General features: G+C 39.0%; 1 protein-coding gene across 1 annotated transcript in view; it reads left to right on the top strand.

Annotated features, from left to right (window-relative positions):
- Positions 1-2161: 2161 nt before the first annotated feature.
- DEUP1 (deuterosome assembly protein 1) overlaps positions 2162-18677 on the top strand; it is a 70368-nt gene continuing 53852 nt past the window's right edge. Inside the window, exons 1-3 of the mRNA XM_064449920.1 lie at positions 2162-2293; positions 8956-9050; positions 18074-18597. Of these exons, the coding sequence (XP_064305990.1) occupies positions 2162-2293; positions 8956-9050; positions 18074-18597 (751 nt within the window). The remainder of the gene's footprint in view (positions 2294-8955; positions 9051-18073; positions 18598-18677) is intronic.

The following is an 18677-nucleotide window of genomic DNA, read 5'->3' as shown; positions in this document are numbered from 1 at the left end:
GGAAAAGAAAATCAGCTTGCTGTACAACAAACTTAGCATAAGGTGTGGATAAACTCTGAAGAGACCCTCAAAGCACAAACAGAAAAAAGCACTTGCTTGAAGAGTGCAGGTGATCTGAAAGAAGCTGCGCAAAAATAAGCCACAAACACTGGAGTTTGTATTCATGGAATTTGATGTCACAAGGACATAATCATTTTTTAAGTTTATCATAATAGAAGATAGCTGGTTCAACACATGAGAAAATCATACAGCTAGCAAGGTAGCAAATACAATTCCACAATTTGGCTACCTTTATATAGATACTACATCTTACATACCTGTGTGGCAAGACAATTTCTGCTCTGTAGCTGTGGTAAAATCTACATCAGGTTCTTATTTGTTCAGTTTAAAAAACTGAAAGAAAAAGATATAAGTAAAACATGGATGCATAATTGTCTTTATTTTGTATTAATTTGTCTGTTCATCAAATATGGGTAATGATCATTTTGTCTATACGCTCTAAGCCTGTATGTTCATACACCTTGAAACTGGATGCAAGTTTTAAAATATTCTTATTTGTATAGTGATTAGCATGCATTTCATCACATACATATGTTCATTTTTTCCTTCCAGTCCTACATCAGTACTGAACACAGAATGAGATGTACTGATACACAGTTTGCTCCACCACAAACCACACGAACAAAGCACTTGCATATTTTGATGCTTTTAGGACTTAGTGAAACTAAAATGTAAATGTATACTGAAGTTATGGGTCTGAGCTTAGATGTTTCAAAGAAAAGGGGAGACAAGAGGAACTATCATAGGCAGCAAAAGACAGCTGTTGTGTTCAAGCACAATGTCATATAAAATAAGGATCCCCACAGCCCCTGAGTCCTTTGAAGGAATTCTCTTTCTTTGCAAGTTCATACTGTGACTAGTAATGCTAAAAAATGCCTGTTTCCATCCTTGTGTTGTAGTCTGTTCATACTCTCTCCTACTTCAGATAAAGAATACCCTGTAATCTGTTTCTTGTACAGAACCGAAAGCAAAACCCTGTAATGTCTTAGTTTTTTGATCACAGCTGAATGGCAATATAGACCAGAGGGACTAATGATACTAATGTATCAAAGAAATATTCCCCACACATTCAAATACATTTACCTAAAATTTTTCCACTTTCCCCAAGTAACATGAAGAAACCCAGACAGCCTTTTCAGAAAAAAAGTTTATTCAAAAGTGGATGAAACAGGATCTAAAACCAGCAGGCACCAGGTAACCATCATATTAATTACCTATGATTTTCTTTCAAGCCTTTGACTAACCCACCTATTTAAACTGCACCGTACCATTAGACCGTCTTTTCTTTATATGAGTATACTTATATTCCAGGCTCTGCAACCCAACAATAAGAAGTTTTTTGGAAGTCATTTAGTCTTTAAGTCATATAAAATATATGAAGACAGGCAACAAGGATCAGGATGCAAGACTCCTTTCGTCTCATCAGAGCACACCCTCTTCTCACCAGTCTGCAGAATCTAGCTATTTTTTTACTCTGATCTCATTAATCTTGAATTCTTCTACACACAGTAACTTGATCAAGGTCCAATAAAAGTGGTAGAAAGTACACCCTACTAGAGATACTCTAACTTTTGGAAGGGTAAGATCAGTTTTGCAAATCTGAGGTTTTTTTTAGTTTTCTAACCACAAGGTTGTGGTGCAAGAAATATCTCACACCATTACCGTCAAAGTCCAACATTTGGTTCTCTGATTCCTGAAAGACATGGGAATCAGACATAAACCAGACACACACTCTGGAAAAGCCAGGTTCCAGCTCAAATACAGCTCTGCATCTTGTGTTTCCTATTGCTTTTTGAAGTTGGTCCCTTCAATATGATATGTAAAGTCAGAATACTGCCAGTGCAGCGTAAAAGAACAGTGTTAGAGAATTTTCATGTTAATGCTTTTGGCAGTGAAGTCAGGAAAATAACAGCAATATTAAATAAACTGTGATAATTTTTAAATACTTCTAAAATCCTCTAATCAGTAAATCAGTCAGTGGTTTTGTATATAGAATTCCTTCATCAGAAATAGGAGACAATAAACTATGACCAAAAGCTTCAAAATGTAGTAAAAATGTGGCAACCATTGAACACAAAGATGTGACAATGGGCCGTACACCATGGGGTATGGCCCTGGAGAGAAGAGGGGTCCAGCAGAGCTGGTTGATATTCAGGGATCACCACCTCCAAGCTCAAGAAAAATCCATCCCAACAAGTTGGAAATCAAGCAAAGGTGCAGGAGGCTTGCACAGGTGAGGAAGGAGCTCCTAACTGAACTCAGACTTAAAAATAAGTGTAGAAGAGGTAGAAGCAGGGGTGGGTTAGGAAAGCCAAGGCCAGCCTGGAGCTGAATCTGGTGAGGGATGTGAAGGGCAACACCAAAATCCTCTGTAGGATTATGAGTATCAGTCATCTTGAATCACACTAGAACATATTATTGTGAGGAAAGAACAGACTGTTAAATCAAAAGAAATACAAATTCTGCTCTCCTTTAAAAGCCTTGCTTTCTCATTTAAGAAAGCCTTGAGAAAATTCAAAGCTTACAGAAAGTATTATTGAAGTAAAAGATACCTAACGGTAACTGCCAAATGAAGATGGTCAGGTTGAACAGTCTGCTAAAAAAGTATACATTTTTAATATATTATACCTCTTATGTTGTTTGTCACAAATAAGCAAACTAAAAAAATTCCAAGTTTTGAACTAGGAATAAAGTCCATGCCTTCTGATTCTGCTTTCTCTGTTGTTTTAAAGTTTTAGAGCAGGGATCTCTGTATACTACCTGATAAATGAAGTGTCAGATCTTGTGTGTATCCTGTAGGAGCCACTACAATGCAAATAAGTAAGTATAGCATGGAAGGGACAAGGTAAAAAAAAAGATAGAAAAAAGAAATAATATAAATAAAATTTATGTAAGTCAATTACAGACTTTCTATGTGAAAATAAATTTCAGGGAAAAATCTTGAAAAAAAATTAACATATCTAAGACAATTCATAACTTACTGTACAGAAGATTAATAGCTTTCTTTTCTCTTTATAACACCCTTGCCTTGAGGAAAGGGTGTTATAAAGCATAGTCAGTCTTTCTGGATGGAAAAGGAAAAGGAATGAAGGACTGGTGGATGAGCTTCAAGGGAGCTGGAACATCCAGGTGAAGCATAGACCTGTAGAGGCCATAAATCAGGAGGCCAAAGTGATCTTTTTATCCCATTTCCAAAAGAGCAAAAATCAGTTGGTTGCTGAGGACAAGCAGGAAAAAAAAGTAGGGTTTGGGTGCCTAAATGTTAAGGAACAACGCCCTGTTGGAAAGAAGAGGTATTGTCTATGTTTAATTAGTGTGACTCTAAACTCCTTTTTGATCAAGTATTGCTTATGTAGTGTTTGATGTTTTCATATTTAACCTAAGCTTAAAGACAGGATATCTTGGCCACCAGCATTATCTATTTGATTAAGGACAAATGTTCCTTTTGTAAGAAAATAAAGGAGAGTTGGCAAGAGAAAATAGCCTTGAGTTGTCCTTAGGTGACGTGACCATTTATGGATAAAAAGGGTTAGGGTACTTTGTCCATGAAGACCACTGGAGATCACCAAGGACTCCTGAAGAGAGGAAGGCATGTGCAGAAGGATCTGAAGTGGAGCCAAGAGGAGTGACTTAATGCCATTATGCAACCTGTGTAGATTAGAATGAATATGTATTAGATAGGCAGAATATGTATGAATTTATTGTATAAATATAACAAAGGAGCCAGCTTCAGTGTGCTTGATTTGTGGAAAACCACCAAGCACTCAGGTTTGTGCAATCCTCAAATAAATAAGCAATGTCTCTCCTGAGTGTGTGATTATTGACTCATTGCGCACCGGGTGTTGAATCCACTTTTTGGACAATATAAACACTGATATCTGGTAACATAGTAGAATGAGATAACTGTGATATCTGCTAGCACATATGAAACATAGAAGAAAATAATCAGGGGCAGAGAAACACATCCAGATCAGAAAGAAATCATTTAGTGGTACATACCATTGCATTATTGGTAGTTATAGAGCTTCAAAAAATAACACAAAGCTCCATAGATTTCAATTAGCAGGGCAGTCACAGAGGAATAATCATCTGAGAAAGCAGCATATACTCACATTAATTTCATGCCAAAAGTAAAAGCTAATCCATAATATTGTAGAAGATAATGATCACTCAAGATGTTAGAAAAATACTCATATGTAATATACGGATTCTTGAAAAAGAACCTACGTGTTAGGACAGAATTATCTAAGCCACTGATTATTGCTATGACTGCAACCTTGGCAAAAGATCTGCCAATAATACAATAGAAAGAGACTTAGTGACCCTACTGGCTTTTATTATTGAAAATTCACAAGTAAAGACATACACAGAGCAATGAACTGTATAACACTATGATGGGTTTGTTTCAATATTTCCTTTCATTAAACGTATTTCAAAAATATAAAATAAAAATGAAACCTTCAGCTTCCAAAGTGAAGTATAATGGATAAAAAAGATGAAAGTAATTTTTACTTTAAAAGAATGTATGTCTCAGGGTGAACAATTTCAGCAGACAGATCTCATTGTCCCACTCACAAACAACTGTTCTCAGAGGATAAATGGTATTCTAGAAACACTAATGTCTGAATACGATCCATGCCATCCAAAGCAACCAATGCCAAGTTTGCCAAACATTCCACATCTAAGCAGCAACACTTTCTGAAAGCACCAGAAAAGACTGTGAAAATTATAGAATGTAAAAATACCTGAAAAAGTGACACAACCCTAACTGCAGTACTATCTTCTTAATCAGAATTAGTTATGTGTAATGCCTCTAAAAATAACTTCTAAGTGGGGAAGCCTTCTCTTTCATATGCTGTTTAGAAACATCGCAATATAAAGTTTTAGATCTCAAAAGGGAATGTGTAGAATAAAATGTCAATGATCATCTGGCTTCAGGGTCCTCTGAGAGGTTACAGTCCTCTACAGTTAAACCAAATAAACAATACTTGAATAACTTACCCATAGAAATGTCACAAGGTTACCTTTCAAACTGGGATTAAGTACTTATTGATTCCTGTTCCCCTGCATTCAAAACTGTATTCAAAAAGCAGTCTTTTAAAAAACAAAACAAAACAGAAATCAGCAAGTCAAGGAATCAAAATTGTATTAAAGAGACATTGTTTTGACAAGCTTCCTTCTATCGCTTCACTAGCAGCAGCATTTTTAAAGAAAGGAATGCCATATTAACTAATAGAACTGTATATTCAAACCACCTGTGCAGTATTTGCTGCTATTCTAATTACTTTAGATGGTGGAAAGTATCACATTGATGTGAAAAGCGCTCCCTGAGTTTAAGATTCACTTCACTTAGCTTTAGACATATAATATACAGTTTTATATATGAACTAGGAATGCTAACATCCCTTTATAGTTATTGGTCAGAAATAGGGACTCTGAAGGCAAGTTTCACCAACCTTGTTTTAGCTATATACATTAGAAAGAGATTAACTGGGTCTAGAAATGCTTGTCTCTTTTCATGGACTGTTAAGTGACAGAAAGTCAGAAATTTCAGCTATAGACAACTACTATGTACAACATAGACCTTTTTGGTCTTGAGACTTTGATTAACTTCATTTGACCTAGAAAAATAGAAAGCAAGCATTATTTTTAATCAGATTTTGAGGTATCTGTTGCATACCTAAATGACTTCTAGGTATTTATGTTAATTGTAGCTTTAAAGATATAGGTACCTTAAACGCACATATATACCAAATATATTTTTATGCAATACATGTATTATAAAATTGATATAATGTAAGTGAAAAAATTGCACATAGTTTGTCTGTGCTCTTCTTTACTTCCTCCATATCATTTATCTTGGGTTCAAAAAGACAGTGGAAAAATCATGGAATATACAGCAAGCCTATTATCATTGCAATCTCTTTTTTTCCTCCTTTGTTTGTTCTTCGTTTTCATCTTCATCTAGTTGAAGTTGTCCCTGCTCATCGCAGGGGGGTTGGACTAGATGGCCTTTAAAGGTCCCTTCCATCCCAAACCATTCTATGATTTTATGATTCTTAAATTATAAAATTCCTACGGGAGGAATCTCTTACCAGAAGCTTCCTTAATTGAGGATTAAACCAGCTTAAATTACTTCCCATTTGTTGCATATCAAGAACACAGAAATGTGAAATTACTACAAAACAGCCACTATACTATGAACCAGATGCTAGACAGTAACTTGTTAAAATATCTAGAACACAACTTGGCACCAAGAACCTACTGCTATAGGTAGGTATGTTGAACCTGACCTGACTGAAACAAAAAATACTCACACAACTGGCTCCAAAGAACTATAACATAGTTTTTAAAATTATGCTTGGTCTTGTGTAAGTTAAACAGCTACAAAATAATTTTTTCATGTATCACATTTCAAGGTATTATTAGTGCAAAGCATAGTAAGGCCTGGAAAAAATCCTTGGTAGCAACAGGCAATCTGTCTTTACTGAAGCTAATAGTACAGGGGTTATAAGTGCAAAATGAAAAACAACAAAAAAGGGAGTCATAAAGGGGAACCGCTTAATAAGGAAGTAATGTATTATCAATTGACCAATGATTCCTTTAGGCATTTTTTCAGATGCAGCTGAGTAAAATCCTCTTCTTGATTCAAAGATTTTACCTTAGGCTGCTTCACTCTGTGTTACACCAACTAGGCACACTATACCTTACACAAACTATGCACATACCAAACATACCAACAATAACTAGCTTTCCAGACAGTGAGAAGGATGCAGAATTATAAGCCTGAGCACACACAAAAAGTGATGGAAGATATCTCCAAATCCACTGTTTGTACAACAACATGTCAAGTTTTATAACTATGAAAAATAACCTACTAGACCCTGAAAAGATGCAGGAGGCAGAAACGGAAACGTTCACAGATTTGGCTCCATGTGGCAGTAACAGATGACTAGCCATGTGGCTCAGGAGTGCTCATAAAAAAAAAGAGTAACATTCACTTCCCAAATCTCAAGGAGAGCAACGTTGTGAATCTTTCCAGAAAGCACACTGTAAATTTGCAAATATGGATACTCTCTGTACACTGATAAAGAATTCAACACCTCAAAAGAACACAAGCTTTTTTTTCCCAAGGTTTGTAAAAATGCAAGGAAAACACAAAAAATCTTTACTGGCATGTCAGCTGATGCTTTGGTCTGTGGAATTTTTCCAGCAGAAAACTCTGTGGGAAAAAACCCTTACACTCTATAGCAAGAACCATCAAATCACCTTAATCTTAAATGGTCAAAACTGGCTGCATTTTAGCACGAAGGTGCTAAACTGCAACAAAGACCTAAATACAATGTTTCCACACAAATAAATGATTACTTAAATAAAGAAATTGAAAAGCATATTTAAAACCTCATTTCCAGATGTGGTAATGCTAAAAGGCCATATTTATATATTTCCAATATCCCCGATTCTGATAATCTGAATGCAATCCCTCTGATTTCAATACACCTCTAACAGTCATTTTGTAAAATGACCAATGAAATGTGTTGAACCACACTGGAAAACAGGATGAGAATGCAGAACGCCTTTTCATTACAGCACATTAACAGAAACCTTAGATTGGCTTAGATTTATCTTTCTCTATCAGGCAAGATGAAATTTCATTAAACTACTTTTGCTGAAGTGAGTAAGAAAAACAATCTGTGAATGAAGAATGTATATGAATAATTAATGTCATGGCCACTGAGTTATTGAATCCCAGCCAAGAGAATTATTGGATGTAATGTGAGCACTTGTTAACCAAGCCAGGACTCTGTTTCCTAAATATTGCATGTACAATAGATAGGAAATGGTCACTGCTGCAACAGCCAAAGATAAAGGATAGACAGACAAATGGGAATATAATTAATAATATACCAATTTTCCATATCTGGAAATGAATCCAAATGGTTTGCTGGAAAGCATATGAAGCCTATGATAAAGTTCAGAGTTAAGTCCAGAACTCACGAGTTCACAGAACCACCCTCCTCTATTCGCTAAAGGTTATGACTGTATAAACTTGGCTTTTATAGTTTCTTTTCTTGCAGTAACCATATATAAGAACTCCTAAAATCCACACAGACTGATGCATTCAAGCATCCTCTGATACTTCAGGTGATCAGTTATCCTACTGAATAGTTCCGTTGCAATAAGTGCATGGTTTTGGTGTGAAGCATAAAATGCTTCAGGGAAATTGCTGACATGTCAGTGTGGCTAACCCCATCTCACTGGTCTATACGTTATCTAGGAAAAGGAATTTTTTTTTGATGGAGAAGTGAAACTTAGTAAAAGAAAATCTTGGACAAAGACCCAAAAAATACTTAAACCAGTGAGCTCTATCTGCCTGTTAAAGCAAATGTCCAGAAGAGTGCCACTGTTTCAGTCAATAAAATCTAGCCTGGATCACTAGAATTGGCCTTTAAGATCATTATGGCCCTGAAAGTAGGTAATGCAGGAGGTTCTTTGTAATACTGTGAATAGAGGTGGGAAAGCTATTTTTAGTAGGCAATTTTGTATTTGGTTTTTCAATTTAAATTACTGGGAATGTGGAGAGCTGAAAATATTGCTTTAATATCTCCCCAGCTGTGGACTTTTTCTGATATGATGGAAAATACCAATATCACCTTATACGTACGCAGCTGCTTTTGTCCCAGAGCATCCTAGGATATCAACAAGGTATTCATAAAAAAAAGTATATTCACTCAATCATAGATTGCAGGAATCGGATATTAGTCAGGAATACAAAACCAGTTAGAACAAGAGAGTAACCATGGACATTTGGGGCACTGATCTCACATGCAAACCCCTGTGCTTACAGTGCGTGATTAGACAGCCCTTAAAGTCAATAACTTTATTATTCTACAGCTGGATTTGAAAAATAAGTGGCACCAGAAAGGGGACAAAATTGCAGCCTTTCCTGAGATGGTAGAAGATGCAGAATACAGCATTTCTAGTCAAAAGTAATTTTTAATCTGAATGTGCTAAACAAGAATGTGCAAGATAGCTGTGAAGGATCAATACGGTATTCTTTGCCATATTCTGGTCTTCTTTGCAGACCTATGTCCACAGTACATATAGTTTTAATGAAAGATTATGAGAGTAGATAATGAAGTTCTGGAAATAAAACTACATTCACCATTCAAACTTTTTCCTTCATACCTTTTGCAAAAGTTTGAGCGGATTGATTCTCCATTTCATATTTGTTCAGTCCTCTGTTCCAGCTGACCTGTAGTCCTTTCCTGCTCCAGCAGCCATTGAGCCATGAAAGGCAGTGTGCTTGCATGCACCATAGACTCGACATTACATAACACAGGTACCTCATAAAATTGGACCAAAAAGCATAAACGTTGTATTATGGACACAATTTGTCTTTCAAAAGCTCCTTTGCCCAGCACCAGTTTGTGTACAGCTAGCAACCAGCATCACAAACAGCCCCAAAAAGACTGTTGTAAATGAGTGTAATGCACCTCACTCAAAAGAGAGAAGCAGCAAAACGTTTTATTGAGGTAGAATAATAATATGACAGGGTTCAATAAATTCAATGGAATTTAACAAAGTTTAACAGTGGTTTACCAAGGTTCAATAAGTTTGATGGCAAGGTTCACTCTATTAATTACTGCATGGAAGAAACATACAAAGGAAAATTGAGTTAGAATTGAGTTAGAATGGTTCACACAGAGACCGGAGATGAAAGGGGTGAGGAAGACCCTCCCATTGAGTCATGAGGTTCGGAGAGGACCCTCTTGGTTTCTAAACTCCTGATGGAGCTTAGATGTGGCTAGATCCAATCTTAGTCTCAGACTTAGACATTGGTGTATGTCTAATGGAATTATTTATACAAAGTTTATAGCAATTAATATCTAATAGCTACATGGATTAGTAATGTTTCATTAGCATTAATGCATTGTGCTATAAGTCACTTACCAAAGATGTGCTGTTGATAAAAGGTCTCTCTGTCTCAAGGAGCAGCCTTGAGAGGTGTCCCCGCTCAAGGGGAGATCACTGCCCATGCAGCCACTCTCCCTGCAGGGAGAGCTCAAAGAAGTCTCACTTAGGCTGTCATATTTATGGAACAAAGTGGTTGGCTTGTAGCCAAATTACATGCAGTGGGAAAGGTATGCATGAGAGTCCCTGTACCCACAACTTTCTTCGTTCCTTGATAAGTAAGTCTTGGGAAAAGCCACCTGCTATTCATGGGTTAATCGCAGGATCGGTGTTCCAAGCTCATGTATCAATGCTTACTGTGTCACTCTACTCCTTTGTGGGTTTTAGAGAACAGATTGAAACCAGAGGAGTTCATGGCCTGCCTACAGCTCAGGTCTTCACCTCCTTTGGAACCTGTATCAAACCGCTGCCAATTTGGTTAAGGGGTCAAGCACATCCATCACATAAACAAAGATGATTTTGGTCCATACTGGCATAATGTCATTCCTCTTACTTTACAGTAAACTACTGTTCTCCCAACTCCCTTCACACGTGCTCTGTATCTACCCTGTCCACACCAGTGCTGCTCCCATTCCCCTTATTCTTTCACCTACCTAGTCCTTCCTGAGCCTTTCTCAGCTCTTCCCTTAATCCTGGCATTTTCACACACCATGCTGATGTCTGTGAGGGCTGCTACAGGACCATCTTCTTTCTCAAGTCTCGTGTTTCAGATAGGAAGAAGGAAGCAGAAAATGAATCCCTTTGCTCGAAGGCCAAAGACAGAAATAAAACCAGAGCTGATTTCTTACTTTCTTGTCACCACTTTACAGTAATGGTATCAGCTTCTAAAGTATGCACACAAAAGAAAAACAGATCTAATTGCTGTTTCCTTGGAATGGCAATGGAAAAGGTGACTAAGCAGAGGTTGAATTTCATGAAATTTCATGAAATTGAACAGTGATGCTCATTCTCATGCTATTGAAAAACTGGCTCAAACCCTGGCCAGTTATTCATGAGAAAAACATAAAATTTGACAATGTCAAGTCTTTTATATCAGTAGCATCAGAAAACCACTCCCTGGATATACACCGTCTTTGCTGTTGGTATCTTCATTGCTTTGCCTTGAGACCTAGTCAAGGTCAGGTTGGAACCAGCAAGTAGCAGAAGGCGTCCCGTTTGAATGTACCAGTGAGGAAAAACACAGCCCCCAACCCAAGAGGGCTCAGCCACATTTGGCCAAGGAGGTCAGCAAAAGCAGGTGCTTTGAGGAGACTGCTGCCTAATGCCCCAGAAATGTCCAGCAGCAACTTGGCCAAACAACCCCAAAGCTATAAAAGGGCAGAGGTCAGAGTCAGCTGTAGTATTCTTTTTCCTGCCCCTACTGAGCTGTGAGATTGGATGCTGCAAGAGCCATGCCTCTCCAAGAATCTTTTGCCCTGGCCAGTCAATCACTCAGAACAGGTATAAGACGCAGAGTGCATACCTGTGTTTGTGCTTGCAGACACATGTGTGTCTGTGTGTTTCCCCATGGGTCCTGCACATTTTTCCGCTCCAATTTGATCAGCTACTCTCAATAAAAACTACATTGACTGTGGCTTATAACTGAGTGGCTACTCTTTTGGATAACAGCATAATGCTTACAGTATAGAAATTAGTGATGCCTGCTATAAAGTTGTAATATGGTCTTATGAGGTGGTGGTGTCCATGTTGGGAGGGAAAGTCAAGGATTACAGCTCCACCCTTAGAAGCCATCTGGTTCCTCTGCTGAAGAGTGCGAGAGCACTCCAACCCTCATTTTCAGCTTTTAGAAAATGTAGGGTATTTCTGTTAGCTCAAATTCTATAGGAAAGTCTTGCTTGCTTTTGCTTTTTCCAGCAAGCTGAAGCAAAGTTTCCATTGCTGCTGTTGCTGTTATATATCTGAATGCAGTTGGCCCTGCAAGGAGCACTTACACTAACCGAAGTTCCATCACTGTGAACTGCCAACCATTAAGCAGAACTTGATGTTCAAGTAGGTGCAGTATTTGCGCAGCCCAAACTCAGGCCTGAGCATGTAAATGATCAAGAGCCAGCAGAGGCAAAGAAAGCAGGCAAATGTTGCGTTACTGTTATTTGCACTCTAAACAGAATATGACGACTCTCAAAGTTAGAAGGTTGAGTTTAGATATTAGATTGTTTAAAAGCATTTTTCTGTTTCTAGAGAAAAGCAAGAGAGTGGCACAGACATTACCATATCTGCCTCTGAGTCCCTAACTGACTGACCAAATGCCCCTTTACAGTCAAGACAAATAGGGACTTAATTTTGCCAGACAAGCCAAATAGTTCAGGCCTCATAAAGAACTTCTGTAGAACACAAGATTGCAATACATTTTAATTGCTCTACCACTGCACACCAATACTAGTTCTAAAAATAACAACATCCAGAACATTAGAAAACTAAATTGTGAACCCAAAGATAAAAGAAATAAAATTAGTTAGGGCAGAGTACATGATCATCCAAGCATAACCTGGAAATACCATCTGAATATAACCAATATAGTGCTGCATTCTATATGAATACATTCATATGCAAGTGAGTAATATGAGCTCCCATGTCAGCTCCTCAATTGCTAACTCTGAAACCTTGAATGACAACTTAAATGTCAGCACTGTTAATTATTTCTCTACAAGTTATTTCAACAGAATATTCACTTAATGTGCTTGAGTCAACAAAGTAAATCTTAAATCTATGCAAGATTACAAAGGTTCCAATTATCCACCCTTCAGTTGTCAAACTTAAATGTGACCAAAAGCAGCTTCTACAATCCTTACCACACTTTGTGCCATTGAAAACTAACATTGTAAAGATACCGTAAAATAATTTAAATTTAAGATGAAACAAAATGCACAATTTGTTTCCTGTAATCCCTTCAGACAGTACAAACTCAAATTTATGATTTAGAGAGCTTATATTTATCTATAACTTGCCTATTTTAACTATGATAGTTTTTTAAAAATTCTTATGTCAGTGCGGCACAATATAGCAACTGAAGCAACTGTGGTATGTTATATAGCCACAGATTAAATGCATTATATGAAGTTTAACAGAGTTCTCTTTTTTTAATTGCAGACAAGATCACAGACAAGAGACTATTTCATTTTATATTTATAAGTAAAAACAAGTTAATCAAGAAATATTCTTGTTTATATAGCACTAGAAACCATCCCCATGCTGCTAAACCATAAAGTATTATTTTTATGCTGCAGTAGCAATAGCTACGAGGGAAAGACTATGCCATGGTAAAAGACACTACAGTAATGCAAAACATCATTATGAGTTTCCAGAAAAACATAAGCAGAAAGCTTTAAAAAAGGTATTTTTCCTTTGTTTATACATTGTCTAGCATTAGACAGATGAGATTCAACAAGGCTAAATGCTGAGTCCTGCACTTGGGTCACAACCACCCCATGCAGCGCTACAGGCTTGGGGAGGAGTGGCTGGAAAGCTGCCTGGAGGAAAAGGATCTGGGGGTGTTGGGTGACAGCCAGCTGAACATGAGCCAGCAGTGTGCTCAAGAAGGCCAACACCATCCTGGCTTGTATCAGGAATAGTGTGGCCAGCAGGAGCAGGGCAGTGATCGTGCCCCTGTACTTGGCACTGGTGAGGCCGCACCTTGAGTACTGTGTTCAGTTTTGGGCCTCTCAGTACAAGAAGGACATTGAGATGCTGGAGTGTGTCCAGAGAAGGGTAATGAAGCTGGTGAAGGCTTAAGAGAACAAGTCTTATGGGGAGAGGTTGAGGGAAATGGGGTGGTTTTGCCTGCAGAAGAGGAGGCTGAGGGGAGACCTTATCGCTCTATACAGTCTGAAAGGGGCTTGTAGCAAGGTGGGTGTTCGTCTCTTCTCCCAAGTAACAAGTGATAGGACAAGATGAAATGGCCTCAAGTTGCACGAGGGGAGATTTCGATTGGGTGTTAGGAAAAGTTTCTTTACCAAAAGGGTTGTCAAACATTGGAACAGGCTGCCCAGGGAAGTGTTTGAGTCACCATTCCTGGAGGTATTGAAAAGACATGTAGATGTGGTGCTTAGGGACATGGTTTAGTGGTGGACTTGGTAGCGTTAGGTTAATGGTTGGACTTGATGATCTTAAGGGTCTTTTCCAACCTGAATGATTCTATGATTCTATGATTATTTTTTTGTCATCGTTAAAGAATGACACAGAAAGATCAACTTGTAATTGTCATAGCAACAGGCCTAAAGGTACCTTTATCCCCTTTCTGCATTCTCTCAGAGCACTACTCTTAATTCTCAGGTTTCCTATTGCAGGATAAATTCTTATAATTCTCCACTTTTAGACTAGGTCCCAGCCTACAGTGTGATTTATCAGTTGGTTTACCTGGCAAATCCAGCTAAATCCAAGATCCTTCTGTTCGTCCCTTCAGTGATCTCATAAGCTTCTTAACAGAAGAGTAGTTCTCAGTTTAAACCAGAAACAAAATATTTAGAAACAGCATTCTGCCTCTATATCTGTATTATGTCAGGATTTGTCACCTCCTGCCCGTAAATTAGTTAGGCACCTTCAGAATCCTGATGCAGATTTTATGCCTGTTGTGATTTTCACAGATGGAAATCCCTTTTGCAAAGGTCCTTTTTAAATGTCATTCTTCTCTTTTTGCTTATGTCTTAGGGATTTTTTGTAGGTTTTATTGTGTCTCAGTGACTTCTGCATATGTGTTGATGGATGGCTTATACTGAGCCATTCCTTTTCTGTCTGTCACTTCTAACAGGGCTTTTGAAAATTAAGTTGGTATCTTCATAAACATCTAAACTAACATATAGAATGTAATTATTAAACTGTTATAGAGCTGCTATGAATCCATCACATAAATATCACTAAACCCATGTGATTTCTATGCTAAAGAAATGAGAGCTCCACTGAGCCTACTACAACAAAATGTTCAATCAAATTTTTCATCTGAAATTGCAAGGAAAGGTGTGAATATATCCTGTAAATAAAAAGTGTATTTACAGTTAAATACACAAATGCACTTACCTTTTACCTACCCTTGCATATTACACTACAAAAATAACACATCTTGAAGAATTCAAGTGACATATCTAGGAAGAATAACCAGTAGGTATATAATCATTTATCACTTAACTTACAACTCAGTTATGCTATTCCCTTAACACCATTTCTTTTATTCTGCTCTGGAAGTATGTTATATTGAACTGTATATTATTGATTTATTATTAGAAATGTACCAAAATTATCAAAATGATTATTAGACTAGAAGCATTTTGCTTCACTTAGGACTTCTTTAAAATCTCATGTTACAATTTGGTGGTGGAATGGATTTGCTAACAGAATTGTTTTCTCTCTTGCAGCAAAATCTGTTAAAATAGCTATGGCTTCACAAATATTAGGACAAGAGCTTGACAAATTCACATAAAGCCCACACCAGTGACAAAAGACATCTTCCACGACAAGACTCACTTTCCACGGTCCTCTCCAAAACAGGAATGTCTGTGGCATATACCCTGCTGGGGACAGGATACCTGTCAATGATGTGTTGCAATGCGACATAGAAAAGAAAAAGCGGAAAATAAACTCAGAGCTGCAGATATTGAAAGATCAACATTTCTCTTTACACTACTTCTTCCAGTTTTTCTACTGGAGCTGTTAACCTCAACTTGGTGCATGCATCCCAGGACCAGGCTGAGCTGGGGGCATGCTATTAACATTATAGAACATTATACCCCTTGGATCGTCACTTGGCTTTCCCTATACTCTCTTGTTACCAGCTAGCTGCGACAGTGGCTATCTTCCTAGCTAATTCTCCTTGGTTTTATGCAAGTATCAGTGTTGTACCTTACCTTGTTTGACATTTGGTCATACCCTGTTTTGTCCCTGCCCTGATCTACATCCTTTTTTCTGCAATAATGTGCTTATATTTATGTGCTTATATTAATGTTCTTATTAATTTTAACCTATAAACTGATTTGAAAGGACTTTCCTTTTTTTTTGCTGGCTATAATAATTTGTAAAGCACGTGTAAAGCATGTTCTTTAACATCAACAAGTAAAAGTTTTGGGTCTCATAAGGAAAGCTCTAGTCAAAAGATGATGTGGGTGAATAAAAGCAAATAGAAAATGTCAACAGTTTGAAATGTTTGGGGGTTTTTTTAATATAATGAATGAGATATTTAAAGGCACATCAGGGAGTTAGAAACACAACTCTGGCTAATGATGGTGGGAACTGTGCTTCTAAAAAGCTTTGAAAATGTTGATATGTCATTTTAAAATTACTTTTCTGAATTTTTTTTAAGTTGGCCCCCCATTCCATTTGGACATGACAGATGGAAGTTAAATTTCTGAATAACTGATTTCCACTGAGAGATAATGAGACGGGGAGGAAATTAAAATACATGGACTGGGAATATGACTGAAAAGTTCATTTCAGTTGCTCCAGATGAACAAACGGAAACTTGCTGGCAGTTACATTAAAAATTATTCCTAGTACGTAACACTTTAAATCATCCTAAATTTAAGTATTTGAAATAAATCAACCTAAATTTCACTATTTTTTTAAAAAAATGTATCTTAAACCAGTATTTAAATTAGAATAAATTATATCTGAAACCTTTCAAGTGTCAAAAATAAAATGTTTGTGTGATTTCTTCACATTAATTCTATTACAGTAAGTAAATAATGAAGAAAAGTGTAGTTACAGAAGTGTAATGAAGAAAATGTTTTCAGGGCTCTGGGAACAGCAGCAAGTCCCACAGCTTCCTCCCCTCTTCTGCAAGGGTTTGGCTGCCTATCCTCAAGGCCAGCTCTGACACGGTGCAGCCATAACCTGCAGTCAAGGCTGCTACAAGACAGAGCTGTGAGATGCTGTGCTGGGGTCGTGTGCCCTCAGCTCAGGAGCAGCATTTTAGCTCAGAGCCATCCTCCTGGGCCCTGCCTGAGCAACCGTGTAGCTGTGCCTGTGCTCAGCATCACACCTCGCTGCTCCTGATACTGCTGACTTGCCTTCCAGAGTCACCTCAGATCTGCCCATTGCTGCGGGCTTGTCTGGCTTTTCCTTGGTTGTGGAGGCCTCCAGTCACGGTCCTGGTGCCCGCTCTGCTCTTCTGGCTGGGTGCTGTGGGACTGCACTGTGTTGGGGAGAGCACTGCCCTGCACCTCGCCATCACCTGCAGCTGCTCCTGCTGCTGCTTGACAAATAAAGATCTAAGTGTTCCTTGGATATTCCTGAAATGAAATACAGCCATGAAAAAAGTGTAAAGCAAAAATAAAAAGATTTTTAGTAGTCTTTAAGAAAACTGCAAAGGAAAATTGTCCGTTATTTTCTAGTGTGAGTAAGCAAACTTTTTCAGGAACTGTCCTGCAACTCTGCATATAATATTATTTTAATCTTTCATTTTAAAAAATATTTTGTGTAATTCATAGCTTGAAACAATATTTCCGCTGACATTAAAACCATCTGCCTTAGCACAGCAGGTAGGAAACAAATTACATAGATTATTCCTTAGAACTGATATTAAAAATGCAGTTCACTCGGCTAATTTAAGTAAACAGTCCAAGCAAGACAAACAAAAAGCTCGAAATTCAGTGTACATAAATAGACTAGCAGCTCCCGAAAATGCTCCATGCAATCTCAGTACAATAAATACAAAGTGAATTGTACTGTCCTGCTAGAAAAAATCCCCTGATGTTTGAAGAGATCTATAAACCCTAAGTTTGGAAGCACAAGTCATTACTGTAAAAAGTTGAAATAGCTGTGATACTTAGTATGTTTTGTTGTTGAATAAGACAGACTGAAGTCCGCATAAATGTAGAGAGACGTGTCATCCAAATCTAGGTCGTTTGCACAATAATGTGAAAATCATTCTAAGCCATTTTACAAAAGTATAGCTAGAAAACGGTAATGTTCAGCTTTTGCATTATCTGGTAATAATAGAGTTCTAAAGGAAAAAAAGAAGAAGAAAACCACCCTGCCTACTGATTTCTTAAATTATGTTAAAGCAAATGTTCTTTATCCTGGGTGGTATTGCCTGAGGTGAAATTCACTCCAGCCTCCTTCAAATCGACGGTGGCTACTGGAGGCTACAGGGCCCTGCAAGGGACACGGGTGACACCGGGACGCCCGCGCGGCTCCCCCTGCCCCACGGCAGCCCCACGGCAGCCCCACGGCGCCCCTCCCTTCGCAGAGAGCAGCGACAGCCCCGCCACGCCCGGGCCCGCCGGGCTCTGCCCCAGCCCCGCCGCCCTCCCTCAGCTCTCCGGCCGCAGCCGCTGTCCGCCTCTCGGGCAGCCTCGCCCCGTGTCCCACCGCCTGCCCTGCCCCGGTGGCCGTTCCGCCTCACGCCGCCGCCCCCGCCCGCCTTCCCGCCTCGCCCTGCCGCCCTTCGCGTTACCGCGGTGACGGCAGCAGCCGCCCGGCGCCGTCCGCAACGGCCGCGGGGCGCGGCGGGCGGGGACGGCGGCGGGCGGGAGCCGGAGCGGGATGGGGGGGCAGCAGGGGTGACCGGGCTGCGGAGCTCATGCCGCCACCACAGCGACATCGGGTGCGAAAGGAGCGACGGGGGGAGCGCGGCAGGTAACGGCCGGGGAGGGGGCGGCCGCGGCACCGCCGCCCTGCCGCCTGTCCCGCCGCGGGGGGCCGGGGGGCGCCGTGGG

This window comes from Phalacrocorax carbo, chromosome 1 (genome assembly GCF_963921805.1).
Source record: "Phalacrocorax carbo chromosome 1, bPhaCar2.1, whole genome shotgun sequence".
Lineage (NCBI taxonomy): Eukaryota > Metazoa > Chordata > Aves > Suliformes > Phalacrocoracidae > Phalacrocorax > Phalacrocorax carbo.
Note: the sequence above shows the minus strand (reverse complement) of the source record. Positions and strands in the feature narration are given on the sequence as shown.